The 17,388-nt window shown below is 50.2% G+C and overlaps 1 protein-coding gene and 1 long non-coding RNA gene across 2 annotated transcripts in view; both read left to right on the plus strand.

The window, feature by feature from the left end:
- Positions 1–12,363, plus strand: part of LOC127907896 (sodium channel and clathrin linker 1-like) — a 40,057-nt gene extending 27,694 nt beyond the window's left edge. Inside the window, exons 2-12 of the mRNA XM_052464360.1 lie at positions 3–91; positions 212–275; positions 374–487; positions 915–1,013; positions 4,147–4,293; positions 6,148–6,290; positions 6,480–6,672; positions 10,686–10,882; positions 11,259–11,337; positions 11,581–11,676; positions 12,071–12,363. Of these exons, the coding sequence (XP_052320320.1) occupies positions 3–91; positions 212–275; positions 374–487; positions 915–1,013; positions 4,147–4,293; positions 6,148–6,290; positions 6,480–6,672; positions 10,686–10,882; positions 11,259–11,337; positions 11,581–11,676; positions 12,071–12,133 (1,284 nt within the window). The 3' untranslated portion in view covers positions 12,134–12,363. The remainder of the gene's footprint in view (positions 1–2; positions 92–211; positions 276–373; positions 488–914; positions 1,014–4,146; positions 4,294–6,147; positions 6,291–6,479; positions 6,673–10,685; positions 10,883–11,258; positions 11,338–11,580; positions 11,677–12,070) is intronic.
- Positions 6,688–8,897, plus strand: LOC127908047 (uncharacterized). Its single transcript, XR_008066041.1, has 6 exons — positions 6,688–6,860; positions 7,071–7,280; positions 7,844–8,005; positions 8,321–8,443; positions 8,567–8,728; positions 8,825–8,897. It is a non-coding gene; the product is annotated as an uncharacterized LOC127908047 (long non-coding RNA).
- Positions 12,364–17,388: the final 5,025 nt, after the last annotated feature.

The following is a 17,388-nucleotide window of genomic DNA, read 5'->3' on the forward strand; positions in this document are numbered from 1 at the left end:
AGGACGACGCAGCAGAGGCTCATGGTAGAGAGGAGGCCTCAGATCGAAGACTCCACCATCTCCAGTCAGCCCTCAGTCAGCTAGAGGCCAGGTGAAACACACCTGTAATCCTCACTCCAGTTCCTCTTCCGGACTCTTCCACAGGAGGCTGAGTGCATCTCTCTTCAATTCCTCCTGCTAAACTCTTTCTGTCCCCATCTGTCTCCTGCAGGTTGAAGGCAGCCACCCAGGAGGCAGAGGGTGTACGCAGGGAGCAGGTGGTGTGGGAGAGGCAGGTGGGGAACACTGTAGTTTTTGGCATCCCTATTTTAACGTAGTATCTACAAGGTCATGGAGCTAAATAGCGCGGTGTATAACGAGGTGTACCCGTCAGGTGGGGGAGCTGCAGGTCCGCTGTGCCTCTCTGGAGGAGGAGCGCTACGAGGCCTTCTCCAAGGTCAGAGACTCCATACAGCTGGCTGAGGAGGCCTCTCTACAGAAGGACCAGGTACATACAGTCTTCTACTGCTACGATCTGCTTCTCTGGATACAATCTAACCTCTCTCACCAGGTCAGACAACTCCCTCTCTACCCTTTCCTTCACACCCTTCACTCCTCTGTCCGGTCAGGGACTTACTGTCATTTAGCATAACTCTGGTGATGATGTGTATCTCTGTCCGGTCAGGGACTGTCTGTCATTCAGCATAACGCTGGTGATGATGAGTATGTATCTCTGTCTGGTCAGGGACTGTCTGTCATTCAGCATAACACTGGTGATGATGAGTATGTATCTCTGTCTGGTCAGGGACTATCTGTCATTTAGCATAACACTGGTGATGATGAGTATGTATCTCTGTCTGGTCAGGGACTATCTGTCATTTAGCATAACTGGTTGTGATGGTGGTATGTGATGGTGGTATGTATTTCCCTATCAGGCCCTGTTGAGAGAGAAACAGAAATCTGAGGAGCTGGACAGGATGAATGAAGCTGTCAGACAACTGATCCAGGATGCTGCCATACGCACCAGGAAAGAGGTGTCTCTCAACTTCTTTTTCAAAATGCTAACCCTAGTCCTCCCCTCCAACTGTACCCTAACCTTAGTCCTGGCATCCTGAGCCACCCTCTCTTAACCCTAGTCTTGGTATCCTGAACCACCCTCTCTAACCCTAGTCCCGGTGTTCTGAGCCACCCTCTCTAACCCTAGTCCCGGCATCCTGAGCCACCCTCTCTAACCCTAGTCCCGGCGTTTTACCATAGTGTGTCATTATCTCCAATACATCACCAGTACACTACTACCTCAACCTGTTAGGCTGCTGCCTCCTGACCACGTTCTCTCTTGATGCTGTGTTCTCAGTAGAGGAACGTAGCTGCCTCCTGACCACGTTCTCTCTTGATGCTGTGTTCTCGGTAGAGGAACGGAGCTGCTGCCTCCTGACCACATTCTCTCTTGATGCTGTGTTCTCAGTAGAGGAACAGAGCTGCCTCCTGACCACGTTCTCTCTTGATGCTGTGTTCTCAGTAGAGGAACAGAGCTGCCTCCTGACCACGTTCTCTCTTGATGCTGTGTTCTCAGTAGAGGAACGTAGCTGCTGCCTCCTGACCACGTTCTCTCTTGATGCTGTGTTCTCAGTAGAGGAACGCTGCTGCCTCCTGACCACGTTCTCTCTTGATGCTGTGTTCTCAGTAGAGGAACGTAGCTGCCTCCTGACCACGTTCTCTCTTGATGCTGTGTTCTCAGTAGAGGAACAGAGCTGCTGCCTCCTGACCACGTTCTCTCTTGATGCTGTGTTCTCAGTAGAGGAACGGAGCTGCCTCCTGACCACGTTCTCTCTTGATGCTGTGTTCTCAGTAGAGGAACGGAGCTGCTGCCTCCTGACCACGTTCTCTCTTGATGCTGTGTTCTCAGTAGAGGAACGGAGCTGCCTCCTGACCACGTTCTCTCTTGATGCTGTGTTCTCAGTAGAGGAACAGAGCTGCTGCCTCCTGACCACGTTCTCTCTTGATGCTGTGTTCTCAGTAGAGGAACAGAGCTGCCTCCTGACCACGTTCTCTCTTGATGCTGTGTTCTCAGTAGAGGAACGGGGCTGCCTCCTGACCACGTTCTCTCTTGATGCTGTGTTCTCAGTAGAGGAACAGAGCTGCCTCCTGACCACGTTCTCTCTTGATGCTGTGTTCTCAGTAGAGGAACGTAGCTGCCTCCTGACCACGTTCTCTCTTGATGCTGTGTTCTCAGTAGAGGAACAGAGCTGCCTCCTGACCACGTTCTCTCTTGATGCTGTGTTCTCAGTAGAGGAACTGCTGCCTCCTGACCACGTTAACTCTCTTGATGCTGTGTTCTCAGTAGAGGAACAGAGCTGCCTCCTGACCCGTTCTCTCTTGATGCTGTGTTCTCAGTAGAGGAACGTAGCTGCCTGACCACGTTCTCTCTTGATGCTGTGTTCTCAGTAGAGGAACAGAGCTGCCTCCTGACCACGTTCTCTCTTGATGCTGTGTTCTCAGTAGAGGAAAGCTGCCTCCTGACCACGTTCTCTCTTGATGCTGTGTTCTCAGTAGAGGAACAGAGCTGCCTCCTGACCACGTTCTCTCTTGATGCTGTGTTCTCAGTAGAGGAACGATAGCTGCCTCCTGACCACGTTCTCTCTTGATGCTGTGTTCTCAGTAGAGGAACAGAGCTGCCTCCTGAATGACTAGAGGAACTGCACCTGACCACGTTCCTCTTGATGCTGTGTTCTCAGTAGAGGAACAGAGCTGCTGCCTCCCTGACCACGTTCTCTCTTGATGCTGTGTTCTCAGTAGAGGAACGTAGCTGCCTCCTGACCACGTTCTCTCTTGATGCTGTGTTCTCAGTAGAGGAACGGAGCTGCTGCGTCCTGAGCACGTTCTCTCTTGATGCTGTGTTCTCGGTAGAGGAACGGGGAAGACTAAGGACACTGCTGACCTGTAAAACGACTAATCTAAATCGAAACTGGTCCTAACTTTAACCATAACCAAACACTAACCTAATTTTAACCAAACACTAACCTAATTTTAACCAAACCCTAACCTAATTTTAACCATAACCAAACCCTAACCTAATTTTAACCATAACCAAACCCTAAATTTAACCATAACTAAACCCTAACCTAACCTAACTTTAACCATAACCAAACCCTAACCTAACTTTAACCAAACCCTAACCTAATTTTAACCATAACCAAACCCTAACCTAATTTTAACCATAACCAAACCCTAAATTTAACCATAACCAAACCCTAACCTAACTTTAACCAATTCTGAAATTATCTGTTTGCAGCTCAGCAGTGTGCGTGTAGTTTTTCCTTGAGGAACTCCCTGACCTGCCTTCTCTGCCTGGCTGTTTACCAGGGAGGGACTGTGATTACCATTCTATTAATGGCTCTTGATTTAAGACCTAATGCACCAAGCCTGTTAATGTTAGCCTTCACCAGGCTGTCAGACACGGGTCTAAATGTAGACGTGCCTGGACACTGAAATAGCACAGACTCACAAGCTGCAGTGTGCGTTTCACTGTGGTGAAACCAGGGGTGCAGCTCTCTGCATTTCCCTCTGAAAAGCCTGATTTACAGAATATAATTGTTTTGTCAAGTTTATTTATTTTTATGTGATTTTACCAGGTAAGTTGACTGAGAACACGTTCTCATTTACAACAACGACCTGGGGAATAGTTACAGGGGAGAGGAGGGGGATGAATGAGCCAATTGTGAACTGGGGATTATTAGGTGACCATGATGGTTTGAGGGGCAGATTAGGAATTTAGCCAGGACACCGGGGTTAACACCCCTCCTCTTATGATAAGTGCCATGGGATCTTTTAATGAGAGTCAGGACACCCGTTTAACGTCCCATCCGTAAAACGGCACCGTACACAGGGTAGTGTCCCCAATCACTGCCCTGGGGCATTGGGATATTTTTTAGACCAGAGGAAAGAGTGCCTCCTACTGGCCCTCCAACACCAATTCCAGCAGCATCTGGTCTCCCATCCAGGAACTGACCAGGATCAACCCTGCTTAGCTTCAGAAGCAAGCCAGCAGTGGTATGCAGGATGGCATGCTGCTGGCTAAAGTGACAGAGCAGGTAGAATATGTGGGATGTATACTATCTGTTGTTACTTCAGGTGTTCTTGACTAGTTCTGGATTGTGTTTCTTTCAGGTAGAGAATGTACGTAAACAGTGCAACTCACAGATCCATCGGATGGCTGAGGAGTTGTCGGCTCTACAACTGGAGTGTGCAGATAAAGAGTCTCAGATGGAGAGGTCCATGAGAGAGATGAGGGCAGTGGAGGAGGAACTGGAGAAGGTGAGGGGGGGTTGTGGAGGAGGAACTGGAGAAGGTGAGGGGGTTGTGGAGGAGGAACTGGAGAAGGTGATGGAGTGGAGGAGGAACTGGAGAAGGTAAGGGGGGGGTTGTGGAGGAGGAACTGGAGAAGGTGAGGGGGGTTGTGGAGGAGGAACTGAGAAGGTGAGGGGGGTTGTGGAGGAGGAACTGGAGAAGGTGAGGGGGGTTGTGGAGGAGGAACTGGAGAAGGTGAGGGGGGTTGTGGAGGAGGAACTGGAGAAGGTGAGGGGGGTTGTGGAGGAGGAACTGGAGAAGGTGAGGGGGGTTGTGGAGGAGGAACTGGAGAAGGTGAGGGGGGGTTGTGGAGGAGGAACTGGAGAAGGTGAGGGGGGGTTGTGGAGGAGGAACTGGAGAAGGTGAGGGGGGGTTGTGGAGGAGGAACTGGAGAAGGTGAGGGGGGGTTGTGGAGGAGGAACTGGAGAAGGTGAGGGGGGGTTGTGGAGGAGGAACTGGAGAAGGTGAGGGGGGGGTTGTGGAGGAGGAACTGGAGAAGGTGAGGGGGGTTGTGGAGGAGGAACTGGAGAAGGTGAGGGGGGGTTGTGGAGGAGGAACTGGAGAAGGTGAGGGGGTTGTGGAGGAGGAACTGGAGAAGGTGAGGGGGTTGTGGAGGAGGAACTGGAGAAGGTGAGGGGGGTTGTGGAGGAGGAACTGGAGAAGGTGAGGGGGGTTGTGGAGGAGGAACTGGAGAAGGTGAGGGGGTTGTGGAGGAGGAACTGGAGAAGGTGAGGGGGTTGTGGAGGAGGAACTGGAGAAGGTGAGGGGGTTGTGGAGGAGGAACTGGAGAAGGTGAGGGGGGGTTGTGGAGGAGGAACTGGAGAAGGTGAGGGGGTTGTGGAGGAGGAACTGGAGAAGGTGAGGGGGTTGTGGAGGAGGAACTGGAGAAGGTGAGGGGGGTTGTGGAGGAGGAACTGGAGAAGGTGAGGGGGGTTGTGGAGGAGGAACTGGAGAAGGTGAGGGGGGTTGTGGAGGAGGAACTGGAGAAGGTGAGGGGGTTGTGGAGGAGGAACTGGAGAAGGTGAGGGGGGTTGTGGAGGAGGAACTGGAGAAGGTAAGGGGGGTTGTGGAGGAGGAACTGGAGAAGAGGGAGGGGGTTGTGGAGGAGGAACTGGAGAAGGTGAGGGGGGTTGTGGAGGAGGAACTGGAGAAGGTGAGGGGGTTGTGGAGGAGGAACTGGAGAAGGTGAGGGGGGTTGTGGAGGAGGAACTGGAGAAGGTGAGGGGGTTGTGGAGGAGGAACTGGAGAAGGTGAGGGGGGTTGTGGAGGAGGAACTGGAGAAGGTGAGGGGGGTTGTGGAGGAGGAACTGGAGAAGGTGAGGGGGTTGTGGAGGAGGAACTGGAGAAGGTGAGGGGGGTTGTGGAGGAGGAACTGGAGAAGGTGAGGGGATTGTGGAGGAGGAACTGGAGAAGGTGAGGGGGTTGTGGAGGAGGAACTGGAGAAGGTGAGGGGGATTGTGGAGGAGGAACTGGAGAAGGTGAGGGGGTTGTGGAGGAGGAACTGGAGAAGGTGAGGGGGGTTGTGGAGGAGGAACTGGAGATGGTGAGGGGGGTTGTGGAGGAGGAACTGGTGAGGGGTTTGTGGAGGAGGACCTGGTGAGGGGGTTTGTGGAGGAGGACCTGGAGAAGGTGAGGGGGTGGAGGAGGAACTGGAGAGGGGGGGGGGGTGGAGAAGGTGAGGTGATTGGGGAAGAAGTCATACTATTGTTTTACCAAACTGAATCGTACATTCCTACAGGTGGTGGAGGAACTTTATGGGGAATGGAGGTTATGAAGCATTCTAATGCATTATAACCTGTTCCTATGTCACCTGTACTCCAGGTGTATAAGGAGGGTAGAGGAGAGCCAGAGTACAGGAAGATAGAGGTTCTCCACCAGAGGTCTCTGAATGCTGAGAGACTGAAGGACGACATGAACATCACCCTGCAGAGCACACACAACAAGATGAAGAAACTGGAGATGGAGTGAGACATGTATTTCTGTGTGCTTAGTCTGAGCTGCTGATCTGAGATCTGTGTTCAGCTGTTAAGTGTGCTTTTTTTTAGTCTGCCTGTCATCTGTCTGGACCCAAGTGTATACAGTACTTTGTAATCTAAATGCCCCCTCTGTCTCTTCCTCCCTTCTCTCCCCCTCCCTCCCCTTTCCCCCCACAGCTACAGTGAGGAGTTGTCCCGGTGCCAGGAGGAGGTGCGGCGGTTGCAGGGGTCTCTGTCTGCAGCCAGGGAGGACTGCAGCGGGGTCAGCGAGGAGCGGCTCCAGCTGCAGCAGGAGAACATGCAGCTCCGCAGGGAGATGGAGGAGCTACGCAAGGCTAGCATGATGACCCAGAGGAGAGCTAAGCAGCAGGTGAGACTACCTGGTTAAGCACCTTTAAGACCAGACTGGATGCAGTATGAACGGGAGGGATCAGGGTAGAGGAAGGACGGGGATATAAACCAACTATGCAAGGCTTTGCTGCTCGCACAGAGACGGGCGTAACAGCAGGTAAGACCAGTCTGTAGAAACAGAGATGAGGAGGGAGACAGGTCTAGCAGGTAGAGGAAGGTGGAAGATGAGGAGGGAGACAGGTCTATCAGGTAGAGGAAGGTGGAAGATGAGGAGGGAGACAGGTCTAGCAGGTAGAGGAAGGTGGAAGATGAGGAGGGAGACAGGTCTATCAGGTAGAGGAAGGTGGAAGATGAGGAGGGAGACAGGTCTAACAGGTAGAGGAAGGTGGAAGATGAGGAGGGAGACAGGTCTATCAGGTAGAGGAAGGTGGAAGATGAGGAGGGAGACAGGTCTAGCAGGTAGAGGAAGGTGGAAGATGAGGAGGGAGACAGGTCTAGCAGGTAGAGGAAGGTGGAAGATGAGGAGGGAGACAGGTCTAGCAGGTAGAGGAAGGTGGAAGATGAGGAGGGAGACAGGTCTATCAGGTAGAGGAAGGTGGAAGATGAGGAGGGAGACAGGTCTAGCAGGTAGAGGAAGGAAGGGAGGGAGGATCAGGGAGATGAGGAGGGAGACAGGTCTATCAGGTAGAGGAAGGTGGAAGATGAGGAGGGAGACAGGTCTAGCAGGTAGAGGAAGGTGGAAGATGAGGAGGGAGACAGGTCTATCAGGTAGAGGAAGGTGGAAGATGAGGAGGGAGACAGGTCTAGCAGGTAGAGGAAGGTGGAGATGAGGAGGGAGAGGTCTAGCAGGGAGATGAGGAGGGAGACAGGTCTAGCAGGTAGAGGAAGGTGGAAGATGAGGAGGGAGACAGGTCTAGCAGGTAGAGGAAGGTGGAAGATGAGGAGGGAGACAGGTCTATCAGGTAGAGGAAGGTGGAAGATGAGGGGAGACAGGTCTAGCAGGTAGAGGAAGAGGAAGGTGGAGAGGAAGGTGGAGGAGGGAGACAGGTCTAGCAGGTAGAGGAAGGTGATGAGGTGGAAGATGAGGAGGGAGACAGGTCTAGCAGGTAGAGGAAGGTGGAAGATGAGGAGGGAGACAGGTCTAACAGGTAGAGGAAGGTGGAAGATGAGGAGGGAGACAGGTCTATCAGGTAGAGGAAGGTGGAAGATGAGGGAGACAGGTCTAGCAGGTAGAGGAAGGTGGAAGATGAGGAGGGAGACAGGTCTAACAGGTAGAGGAAGGTGGAAGATGAGGAGGGAGACAGGTCTAGCAGGTAGAGGAAGGTGGAAGATGAGGGAGACAGGTCTAGCAGGTAGAGGAAGGTGGAAGATGAGGAGGGAGACAGGTCTAGCAGGTAGAGGAAGGTGGAAGATGAGGAGGGAGACAGGTCTAGCAGGTAGAGGAAGGTGGGAGATGAGGAGGGAGACAGGTCTAGGAGGTAGAGGAAGGTGGGAGATGAGGAGGGAGACAGGTCTAGCAGGTAGAGGAAGGAGGGAGATGAGGAGGGAGACAGGTCTATCAGGTAGAGGAAGGTGGAAGATGGGAGATGAGGTTGGGAGATGGAGGAGGGAGACAGGTCTAGCAGGTAGAGGAAGGAGGGAGATGAGGAGGGAGACAGGTCTATCAGGTAGAGGAAGGTGGAAGATGAGGGAGACAGGTCTAGCAGGTAGAGGAAGGTGGAAGATGAGGAGGGAGACAGGTCTATCAGGTAGAGGAAGGTGGAAGATGAGGAGGGAGACAGGTCTAGCAGGTAGAGGAAGGTGGGAGATGAGGGAGACAGGTCTAGGAGGTAGAGGAAGGTGGGAGATGAGGAGGGAGACAGGTCTAGCAGGTAGAGGAAGGAGGGAGATGAGGAGGGAGACAGGTCTATCAGGTAGAGGAAGGTGGAAGATGAGGGAGACAGGTCTAGCAGGTAGAGGAAGGTGGAAGATGAGGAGGGAGACAGGTCTATCAGGTAGAGGAAGGTGGAAGATGAGGAGGGAGACAGGTCTAGCAGGTAGAGGAAGGTGGGAGATGAGGGAGACAGGTCTAGGAGGTAGAGGAAGGTGGGAGATGAGGAGGGAGACAGGTCGAGCAGGTAGAGGAAGGTGGGAGATGAGGAGGGAGATGAGGAGGGAGACAGGTCGAGGAGGTAGAGGAAGGTGGGAGATGAGGGAGACAGGTCTAGCAGGTAGAGGAAGGTGGGAGATGAGGAGGGAGACAGGTCTAGCAGGTAGAGGAAGGTGGGAGATGAGGAGGGAGACAGGTCTAGGGGGTAGAGGAAGGTGGGAGATGAGGAGGGAGACAGGTCTAGGGGGTAGAGGAAGGTGGGAGATGAGGAGGGAGACATGTCTAGCAGGTAGAGGAAGGTGGGAGATGAGGAGGGAGACATGTCTAGCAGGTAGAGGAAGGTGGGAGATGAGGAGGGAGACAGGTCTAGCAGGTAGAGGAAGGTGGGAGATGAGGAGGGAGACATGTCTAGCAGGTAGAGGAAGGTGGGAGATGAGGAGGGAGACAGGTCTAGCAGGTAGAGGAAGGTGGGAGATGAGGAGGGAGACATGTCTAGCAGGTAGAGGAAGGTGGGAGATGAGGAGGGAGACAGGTCTAGCAGGTAGAGGAAGGTGGGAGATGAGGAGGGAGACAGGTCTAGCAGGTAGAGGAAGGTGGGAGATGAGGAGGGAGACAGGTCTATCAGGTAGAGGAAGGTGGGAGATGAGGAGGGAGACAGGTCTAGCAGGTAGAGGAAGGTGGGAGATGAGGAGGGAGACAGGTCTAGCAGGTAGAGGAAGGAGGGAGACAGGTCTAACAGGTAGAGGAAGGTGGGAGATGAGGAGGGAGACAGGTCTATCAGGTAGAGGAAGGTGGGAGATGAGGAGGGAGACAGGTCTAGCAGGTAGAGGAAGGTGGGAGATGAGGAGGGAGACAGGTCTAGCAGGTAGAGGAAGGTGGGAGATGAGGAGGGAGACAGGTCTAGCAGGTAGAGGAAGGTGGGAGATGAGGGGGGAGAGGAAGGTGGGAGATGAGGAGGGAGACAGGTCTAGCAGGTAGAGGAAGGTGGGAGATGAGGAGGGAGACAGGTCTAGCAGGTAGAGGAAGGTGGGAGATGAGGAGGGAGACAGGTCTATCAGGTAGAGGAAGGTGGAAGATGAGGAGGGAGACATGTCTAGCAGGTAGAGGAAGGTGGAAGATGAGGAGGGAGACATGTCTAGCAGGTAGAGGAAGGTGGGAGATGAGGAGGGAGACAGGTCTATCAGGTAGAGGAAGGTGGGAGATGAGGAGGGAGACAGGTCTAGCAGGTAGAGGAAGGTGGGAGATGAGGAGGGAGACAGGTCTAGCAGGTAGAGGAAGGTGGGAGATGAGGAGGGAGACAGGTCTAGCAGGTAGAGGAAGGTGGGAGATGAGGAGGGAGACAGGTCTAGCAGGTAGAGGAAGGTGGGAGATGAGGTGGGAGATGAGGTGGGAGATGAGGTGGGAGATGAGGAGGGAGATGAGGAGGGAGATGAGGGAGACAGGTCTAGCAGGTAGAGGAAGGTGGGAGATGAGGAGGGAGATGAGGGAGACAGGTCTAGCAGGTAGAGGAAGGTGGGAGATGAGGTGGGAGATGAGGAGGGAGACAGGTCTAGCAGGTAGAGGAAGGTGGGAGATGAGGTGGGAGATGAGGAGGGAGATGAGGAGGGAGACAGGTCTAGCAGGTAGAGGAAGGTGGGAGATGAGGAGGGAGAGGTAGATGAGGAGGTAGAGGTAGATGAGGAGGTAGATGAGGAGGGAGGGAGGTCTAGCAGGTAGAGGAAGGTGGGAGATGAGGAGGGAGAGGAAGGTGGGAGATGAGGAGGTAGATGAGGAGGTAGATGAGGAGGTAGATGAGGAGGGAGATGAGGAGGTAGATGAGGAGGGAGATGAGGAGGTAGACAGGTCTAGCAGGTAGAGGAGGGTGAAAACAAGATGAGGTTAAACAGGTGGGCAGGTCAAGTTGGAGACACACCCACCCTCACTTCCCCTCCTCCTCTCCACAGGTTTCCCAGATGGAGCAGGAGTATTCCCTAAAGGAGCAGGGTCTGGAAGCCCGGGTCAGGGAGATGGAGGAAAGCAGTAGGAGCTCCAGTGCTGACCTGACCCGCCTCCTCTCTGCCCAGCAGAAGACCAGCCAGCGCTGGAAGGAGGAGGCCAAGACCCTCACCCTGACCTTCCAGACCAAACTCACCAGCCTCAAGTTAGTTCAATGTACTGGGTAAACCTGTGTGTATATGACCAATAAACTGTGATCTGACCTTCTGACACTCCACCATAATAGCCCAGTGTCCATACAGGCAAGTCTACAAACTCAACAATTTGGTTTGAAGACGCCCACATTTTCCATTCTGCTTTGAACTTCTGAGAAGCTGTTCTGGCTCTTTTTCACTTTGCAGATCACAGTAAAAACAACGTTTCAAGCCTCCTGCACACAATGTAGAAGGGAGAGATTGACAGGCTACGGACCAAATGGCCCACTGTTTGACACAGTTGCTAGTTGATGAGTGGATGTTTTGATATACGTATGTGTTTGATGATTGGTCGCTGACCACTATGACACGGTCTGTTGGTTTCAGGGGTGAGCTGAGTCGACAGAGGCAACGTTGTCAGGAACTGGAGATCCAGCTGGTGACTGACCACGAGACCATAGTAGAGGTGACTCTAACACACGCATACACACACACACACACACACGCATACCATTTTATAGAAGATTAAAAAAAGGAACACAGACAATTGTTCAACGTGAATTCAACACACTACTCGCACCTTGAAACCAATAGCAACCCGCATCATAATGAATATAAAGAGGAAATGTGATGTCAGTTTATTGTTGCTGGGTCCAGTAGGGGAAGTGTCTCTAATGTTGTGGTTGAAATGTGTCCTGTTGTTGTCTAGTACGAGAGGCAGATGGCAGAGTATCAGGAGAAGAACAGTCGTCTCCAGAGGCGTTTGACTCAGGCAGAACAGAAGGCAACTACAGCATCACAACAGGTACTAGGGGTCTTACACTGGGGCCAGGGAGAGTCGCACACTGATGATGTCAGCTCAGTTGTCTGATATCACCACAGGGTCATATTTAGTGGGCACGCTGTAGTAAAACAGTTCAAAAACGTTATGCAACAGAAACTCAAAGGGAGTTATTGGACACGTGTAGGTAGTCCCTCCCTGTTTTAGTCAGTGTTACTTAGTTTGCTGTCTAATGAATAGGACCCTGGATCTTATTGAGATGAGATGCAGTACTGGAACGCTGCACAGCAACGGCGTGTCTCCTGTCCCATATCATCTTCATGGACACACGTCTTTGAAGAAGCCCCGACACGGAGAGGAACTTTGTTGGCTTTGACTGTTTCTAACACACTCATTTGTTCTGTCTTTTCTCTTTCAGCTGAGTATAATGACGTCACAGAGGAGGAAAACATCGTCCATGGCAGACCTGGAGTCTCTATAGCGGTATGCAGGGATGTGCCATGTAATAAAACTAAATATAACATTTCACTAGCTGTTGGGCTAATTGGCTACATTTTCTACTAGCCAGTCTGAAGTGTACTAGCATCGGGCTAGCTTAATTTCCATCCCTGACTGTGTGCATTGCCAACCATTTCTACAGAAATGCCAATGTCTGTTATGGATTTATACCATTCACCTTGATGTCTGTTATTAAAATATATTTAAATTCTCTTTCTGGTGTGTTTTATTGGCGTTGTTGGGAAATTAGGAAATCTTTTTGTGGTCATTATTTCTGTGGTCAAACTTCTTGTGGTCGTTGTGTTGGGAAATATTAAAATACATTTTCTTAGGTGTTGTCAGTGTAACATTTGTTTTCTGTGATCATTGTTGGGAAGTATTTAAATCACCTTTCTGTGGTGGGATGATACATTCTCTAAATGAATTGACTGGTGCATATGATCATGTTTAATGTGTGTGTGGTTGAGCGTCTCCAGGATGCTCTGTCAGGTTATCCTGGGATAGAGTGTTTCAAATGTGCAGAATCAAGACGATATCAGGAATGTTTGTGCAGGTTCAACTGCAACCCATCTTTGAGGTTTACCATGAAAACAAACCCGATGTATGACAGCCCGCGTTCTGTTGGGAATCTAGCTATACAAACTATATTGTAGGGTGCAGGTATTTTTGCCTAGTTTTAAAATCTCTAACCTTGGGACATGAATGGTGAGTTGTACTGCAAAGCGCGCATGTGCAGCTGTTGCTCTCCGCGCGGTGTCCAGGAGGCGCTGGTTGCTAAGAAACAATAAACTCACGATCAGTTTCCACTTCTGACACGAGAACCGGCGATAACAAGTGTAGCTAATGTTTTTGCTTCTGTAGTTTCTCTACTAATGTCTATGTTGAAGTGCCATTGATAGCTATGTAAGTAATACAACTTGACTTGCTCAGAAATATGTTATAAATTGCTAGCGCCTCATTGTTTCTGTTAACCAAACGGATGGTTTGTGATATCACTGTATATAACCGTCTCAGCGTTAGCGGATGTTGTTGGCTACGTTTGTTTTGAACTTTTTGATTTAACGTTATATTGCAATGTTTATCTCTTGTTGCCAGGTAAGTTGCTAAACAACTGAAATGTATGTTATGTGTAAGATGACTTGCTACTATAGTTTGCTTTGACACGAGTTGATAGACCGAAACTAAAGGGAGAGCTTATCGTTCCCCACCTCCCTCTCCTTGTGCTCTCCCCTTCACCCCCACACACAGTATCCACTCAGACCCAGAGAGGCAGACTATCTGAGGCCACCATGTCTTCGTTCTCCCAGAAGGGGTCCCCTCGCTGCCAGGCTGGCCCAGGGAGAGAGGAGGTGGCTGGGGCCCGGCAGCAGAGGATGACCCTCCCATTCACCATGTCCCCTGGCCACGTAGACCCAGAGGCACTGAGAGCCAGGCTGATCTCAGTAGCCCCGAGCCAGGCACAACGCAACCCTGATGCCCTGGTCTTCACACACACCACCAAGGCCCAGGAACGCAGGAGGGCAGGGCAGAGACCCGTACCGCTGGAGATACTGGTGGGTGGGGGGGGGTGAATATGGGGACCCAGCCACTTGTAAACACTGTTTGCTCACAGTAATGTTTTCTAAATATCAGCCTTTGTTCTCATAACCATCCCAGACATCAACTGCCCCATAAGCACATAAACACCTCTATTTACACATCTTCTCTCATTCAGCCGGTCCTGAAGAAGTACCAGGACCACAAGCAGCCAGAGTTCATCCACAGGCAGAACCGGGAGAGGCTGCTCCAGTCGGGCTGGAAGCCTCCGTCGCCCTCCCTTGCTGGGGTAGAGTGGATGGACAAGGCCCCTGACAGACAGAGCTCCACCCTTCACCTCCCTGAGCTGCCTGACCACGTCAAGGAGAAACAGGTGGAAGACTGAGAAGGGCTCTGCTGGACGGACAGACGTCATGCAGATTTGACATGGTTTAATTTGAAATCCAGATTGTCTTAACCATGATTTCACTAGTGATATACAGCCATGTACTGGAATAAATGAGTGATTGTAGACGGTGGGAGGCAGATACTGAGCTGTGCTCTGTTTGTCAGTAGCCCTCCCTATAGCCCCCTCGCTCTCTGATGACTCTGAAGCTCTCTGAAGCTGAGAGGTATCACAGTGGACTGATACGGGTCAGACAACTGTTAAACTCATAGCCTTTCTTGTTCTGTTTTAACCAGTAGTTCCATCAACCTCATTTGAGCCATAGAAGAAACCAGTCCACAATCAATATCTGTCTCTTTTGTTGTCAAGAGATGTAGTACAAAGCCCCCTTTCAGCTGTTCATGATGCTTTTCAAAGTCAAATAAATATAAAAGCCTGACTGACTGTCACTGCTTCCTCCCTCCAGGCTCAGATGACCCAGAGTACCCTGTGTTCCCCCTCTCCCCCCAAACGCCCTCGCTCCTCCAAGTCCGCAAAGCCCTCCCCCACCGGAGCCTTCCTCCAGTCCCCCTCCCCTCTCCCAGCCAGTCACCCCGTCATCTTCAGCTCTGCAGAGGATGTGATCCGTGCCAAAATACGCTCCCCGCCGGACATCGTCAGAATCATCCGGAACAACCCTCACCTGGGCTTCCTGTACATGACCTCTGCCGCACCCAAGAGCTCCATCAAATATGATGTTTATAACCTCAAGTAAGAGAGGGAGAAGCACACACACCCTAACCTATATCAGATATGATGTTTATAACCTCAAGTAAGAGAGGGAGAAACACACACCCTAACCTATATCAGATATGATGTTTATAACCTCAAGTAAGAGAGGGAGAAACACACACCCTAACCTATATCAGATATGATGTTTATAACCTCAAGTAAGAGAGGGATAAACACACACCCTAACCTATATCAGATATGATGTTTATAACCTCAAGTAAGAGACGGAGAAACACACACACCCTAACCTATATCAGATATGATGTTTATAACCTCAAGTAAGAGAGGGAGAAACACACACCCTAACCTATATCAGATATTATGTTTATAACCTCAAGTAAGAGAGGGAGAAACACACACCTAACCTATATCAGATATGTTTATAACATCAAGTAAGAGAGGAGAAACACACACCTAACCTATATCAGATATGTTTATAACATCAAGTAAGAGAGGGAGAAACACACACCTAACCTATATCAGATATGTTTATAACATCAAGTAGAGAGGGAGAAACACACACCCTAACCTATATCAGATATGTTTATAACATCAAGTAAGAGAGGGAGAAACACACACCTAACCTATATCAGATATGTTTATAACATCAAGTAAGAGAGGGAGAAACACACACACCCTAACCTATATCAGATATGTTTATAACCTCAAGTATGAGAGGGAGAAACACACACCTAACCTATATCAGATATGTTTATAACCTCAAGAGAGGGAGAAACACACACCCTAACCTATATCAGATATGTTTATAACATCAAGAGAGGGAGAAACACACACACCTAACCTATATCAGATATGTTTATAACCTCAAGTAAGAGAGGGAGAAACACACACCCTAACCTATATCAGATATGTTTATAACATCAAGAGAGGGAGAAACACACACACCTAACCTATATCAGATATGTTTATAACATCAAGTAAGAGAGGGAGAAACACACACCCTAACCTATATCAGATATGTTTATAACATCAAGAGAGGGAGAAACACACACACCTAACCTATATCAGATATGTTTATAACCTCAAGTATGAGAGAGAGGAGAAACACACACCTAACCTATATCAGATATGTTTATAACCTCAAGTAAGAGAGGGAGAAACACACACACCCTAACCTATATCAGATATGTTTATAACATCAAGAGAGGGAGAAACACACACACCTAACCTATATCAGATATGTTTATAACCTCAAGTATGAGAGTGAGAAACACACACCCTAACCTATATCAGATATGATGTTTATAACCTCAAGTAAGAGACGGAGAAACACACACACTAACCTATATCAGATATGTTTATAACCTCAAGTAAGAGAGGGAGAAACACACACACCTAACCTATATCAGATATGTTTATAACCTCAAGTAAGAGAGGGAGAAACACACACCCTAACCTATATCAGATATGTTTATAACATCAAGTAAGAGAGGGAGAAACACACACACCTAACCTATATGATGCTTATATCTTCAAGAAAGAGCAACGTCAACAAGAGAGAGATGCTACTTCTCAATTATCTCTAATTCCATGTATCCTTGTTCCCTTCCCTTCACTAATTCTAATGGAAAGGACTGCCTGGTATAAGAAACATGGTGGAAACTGCCTCTAACCCATACAGCACCAATTCATTGCTTTTAGATTGTGGGAAGTAGTGAACAAGTGTTCACTTCAGAACAAAGGAGGTATTATTGGGACTCACAAAGAGAGACGACACAGACACACACACACACTCACGCAAACATTTGAACTCCCAAGTCTCTATCAAATATAAACACCTACAACCTTATTCTCACTACCCATTCCATTACTCTAACCTTTGACCTCCCCCCCCAGGATAGTGGCGTATGAGAACATCAACAAGCAGGACTACTCTACCATCAGCCAGCAGGGTGTGACCTGTATCACTGACGCGGAGATGGACTTCCTGCCATTAGAGCGCTGGGAGCATGAGTACCGGTGCCACCGTCGCCTCCTGGCCATCCCGGCCTTCGCCCTCTTCAGGAGGTGGAAGGCCTTCAGAGTGTGGCGGACCAACGTCCGCTCCAAGAAGATCAACACGTGCAAGAAGTCCCTACAGGAGCGCCTGTTCATCGTCAATGAGGTGGGTGGTATTGTTGGGTCCAGTAGTGTTTCCTGGTCAGGATAATGAGGTGGTGGTATTGTTGGGTCCAGTAGTGTTTCCTGGTCAGGACACCGAGGTGGTGGTATTGTTGGGTCCAGTAGTGTTTCCTGGTCAGGACACTGAGGTGGTGGTGATGTTGGGTCCAGTAGTGTTTCCTGTTCAGGGTAATGAGGCGGTGGTATTGTTGGGTCCAGTAGTGTTTCCTGGTCAGGGTAATGAGGTGGTGGTATTGTTGTGTCCAGTAGTGTTTCCTGGTCAGGGTAATGAGGTGGTGGTATTGTTGGGTCCAGTAGTGTTTCCTGGTCAGGACACTGAGGTGGTGGTGATGTTGGGTCCAGTAGTGTTTCCTGGTCAGGATAATGAGGTGGTGGTATTGTTGGGTCCAGTAGTGTTTCCTGGT

This window comes from Oncorhynchus keta, chromosome 16, assembly GCF_023373465.1.
Source record: "Oncorhynchus keta strain PuntledgeMale-10-30-2019 chromosome 16, Oket_V2, whole genome shotgun sequence".
Taxonomy (NCBI): domain Eukaryota; kingdom Metazoa; phylum Chordata; class Actinopteri; order Salmoniformes; family Salmonidae; genus Oncorhynchus; species Oncorhynchus keta.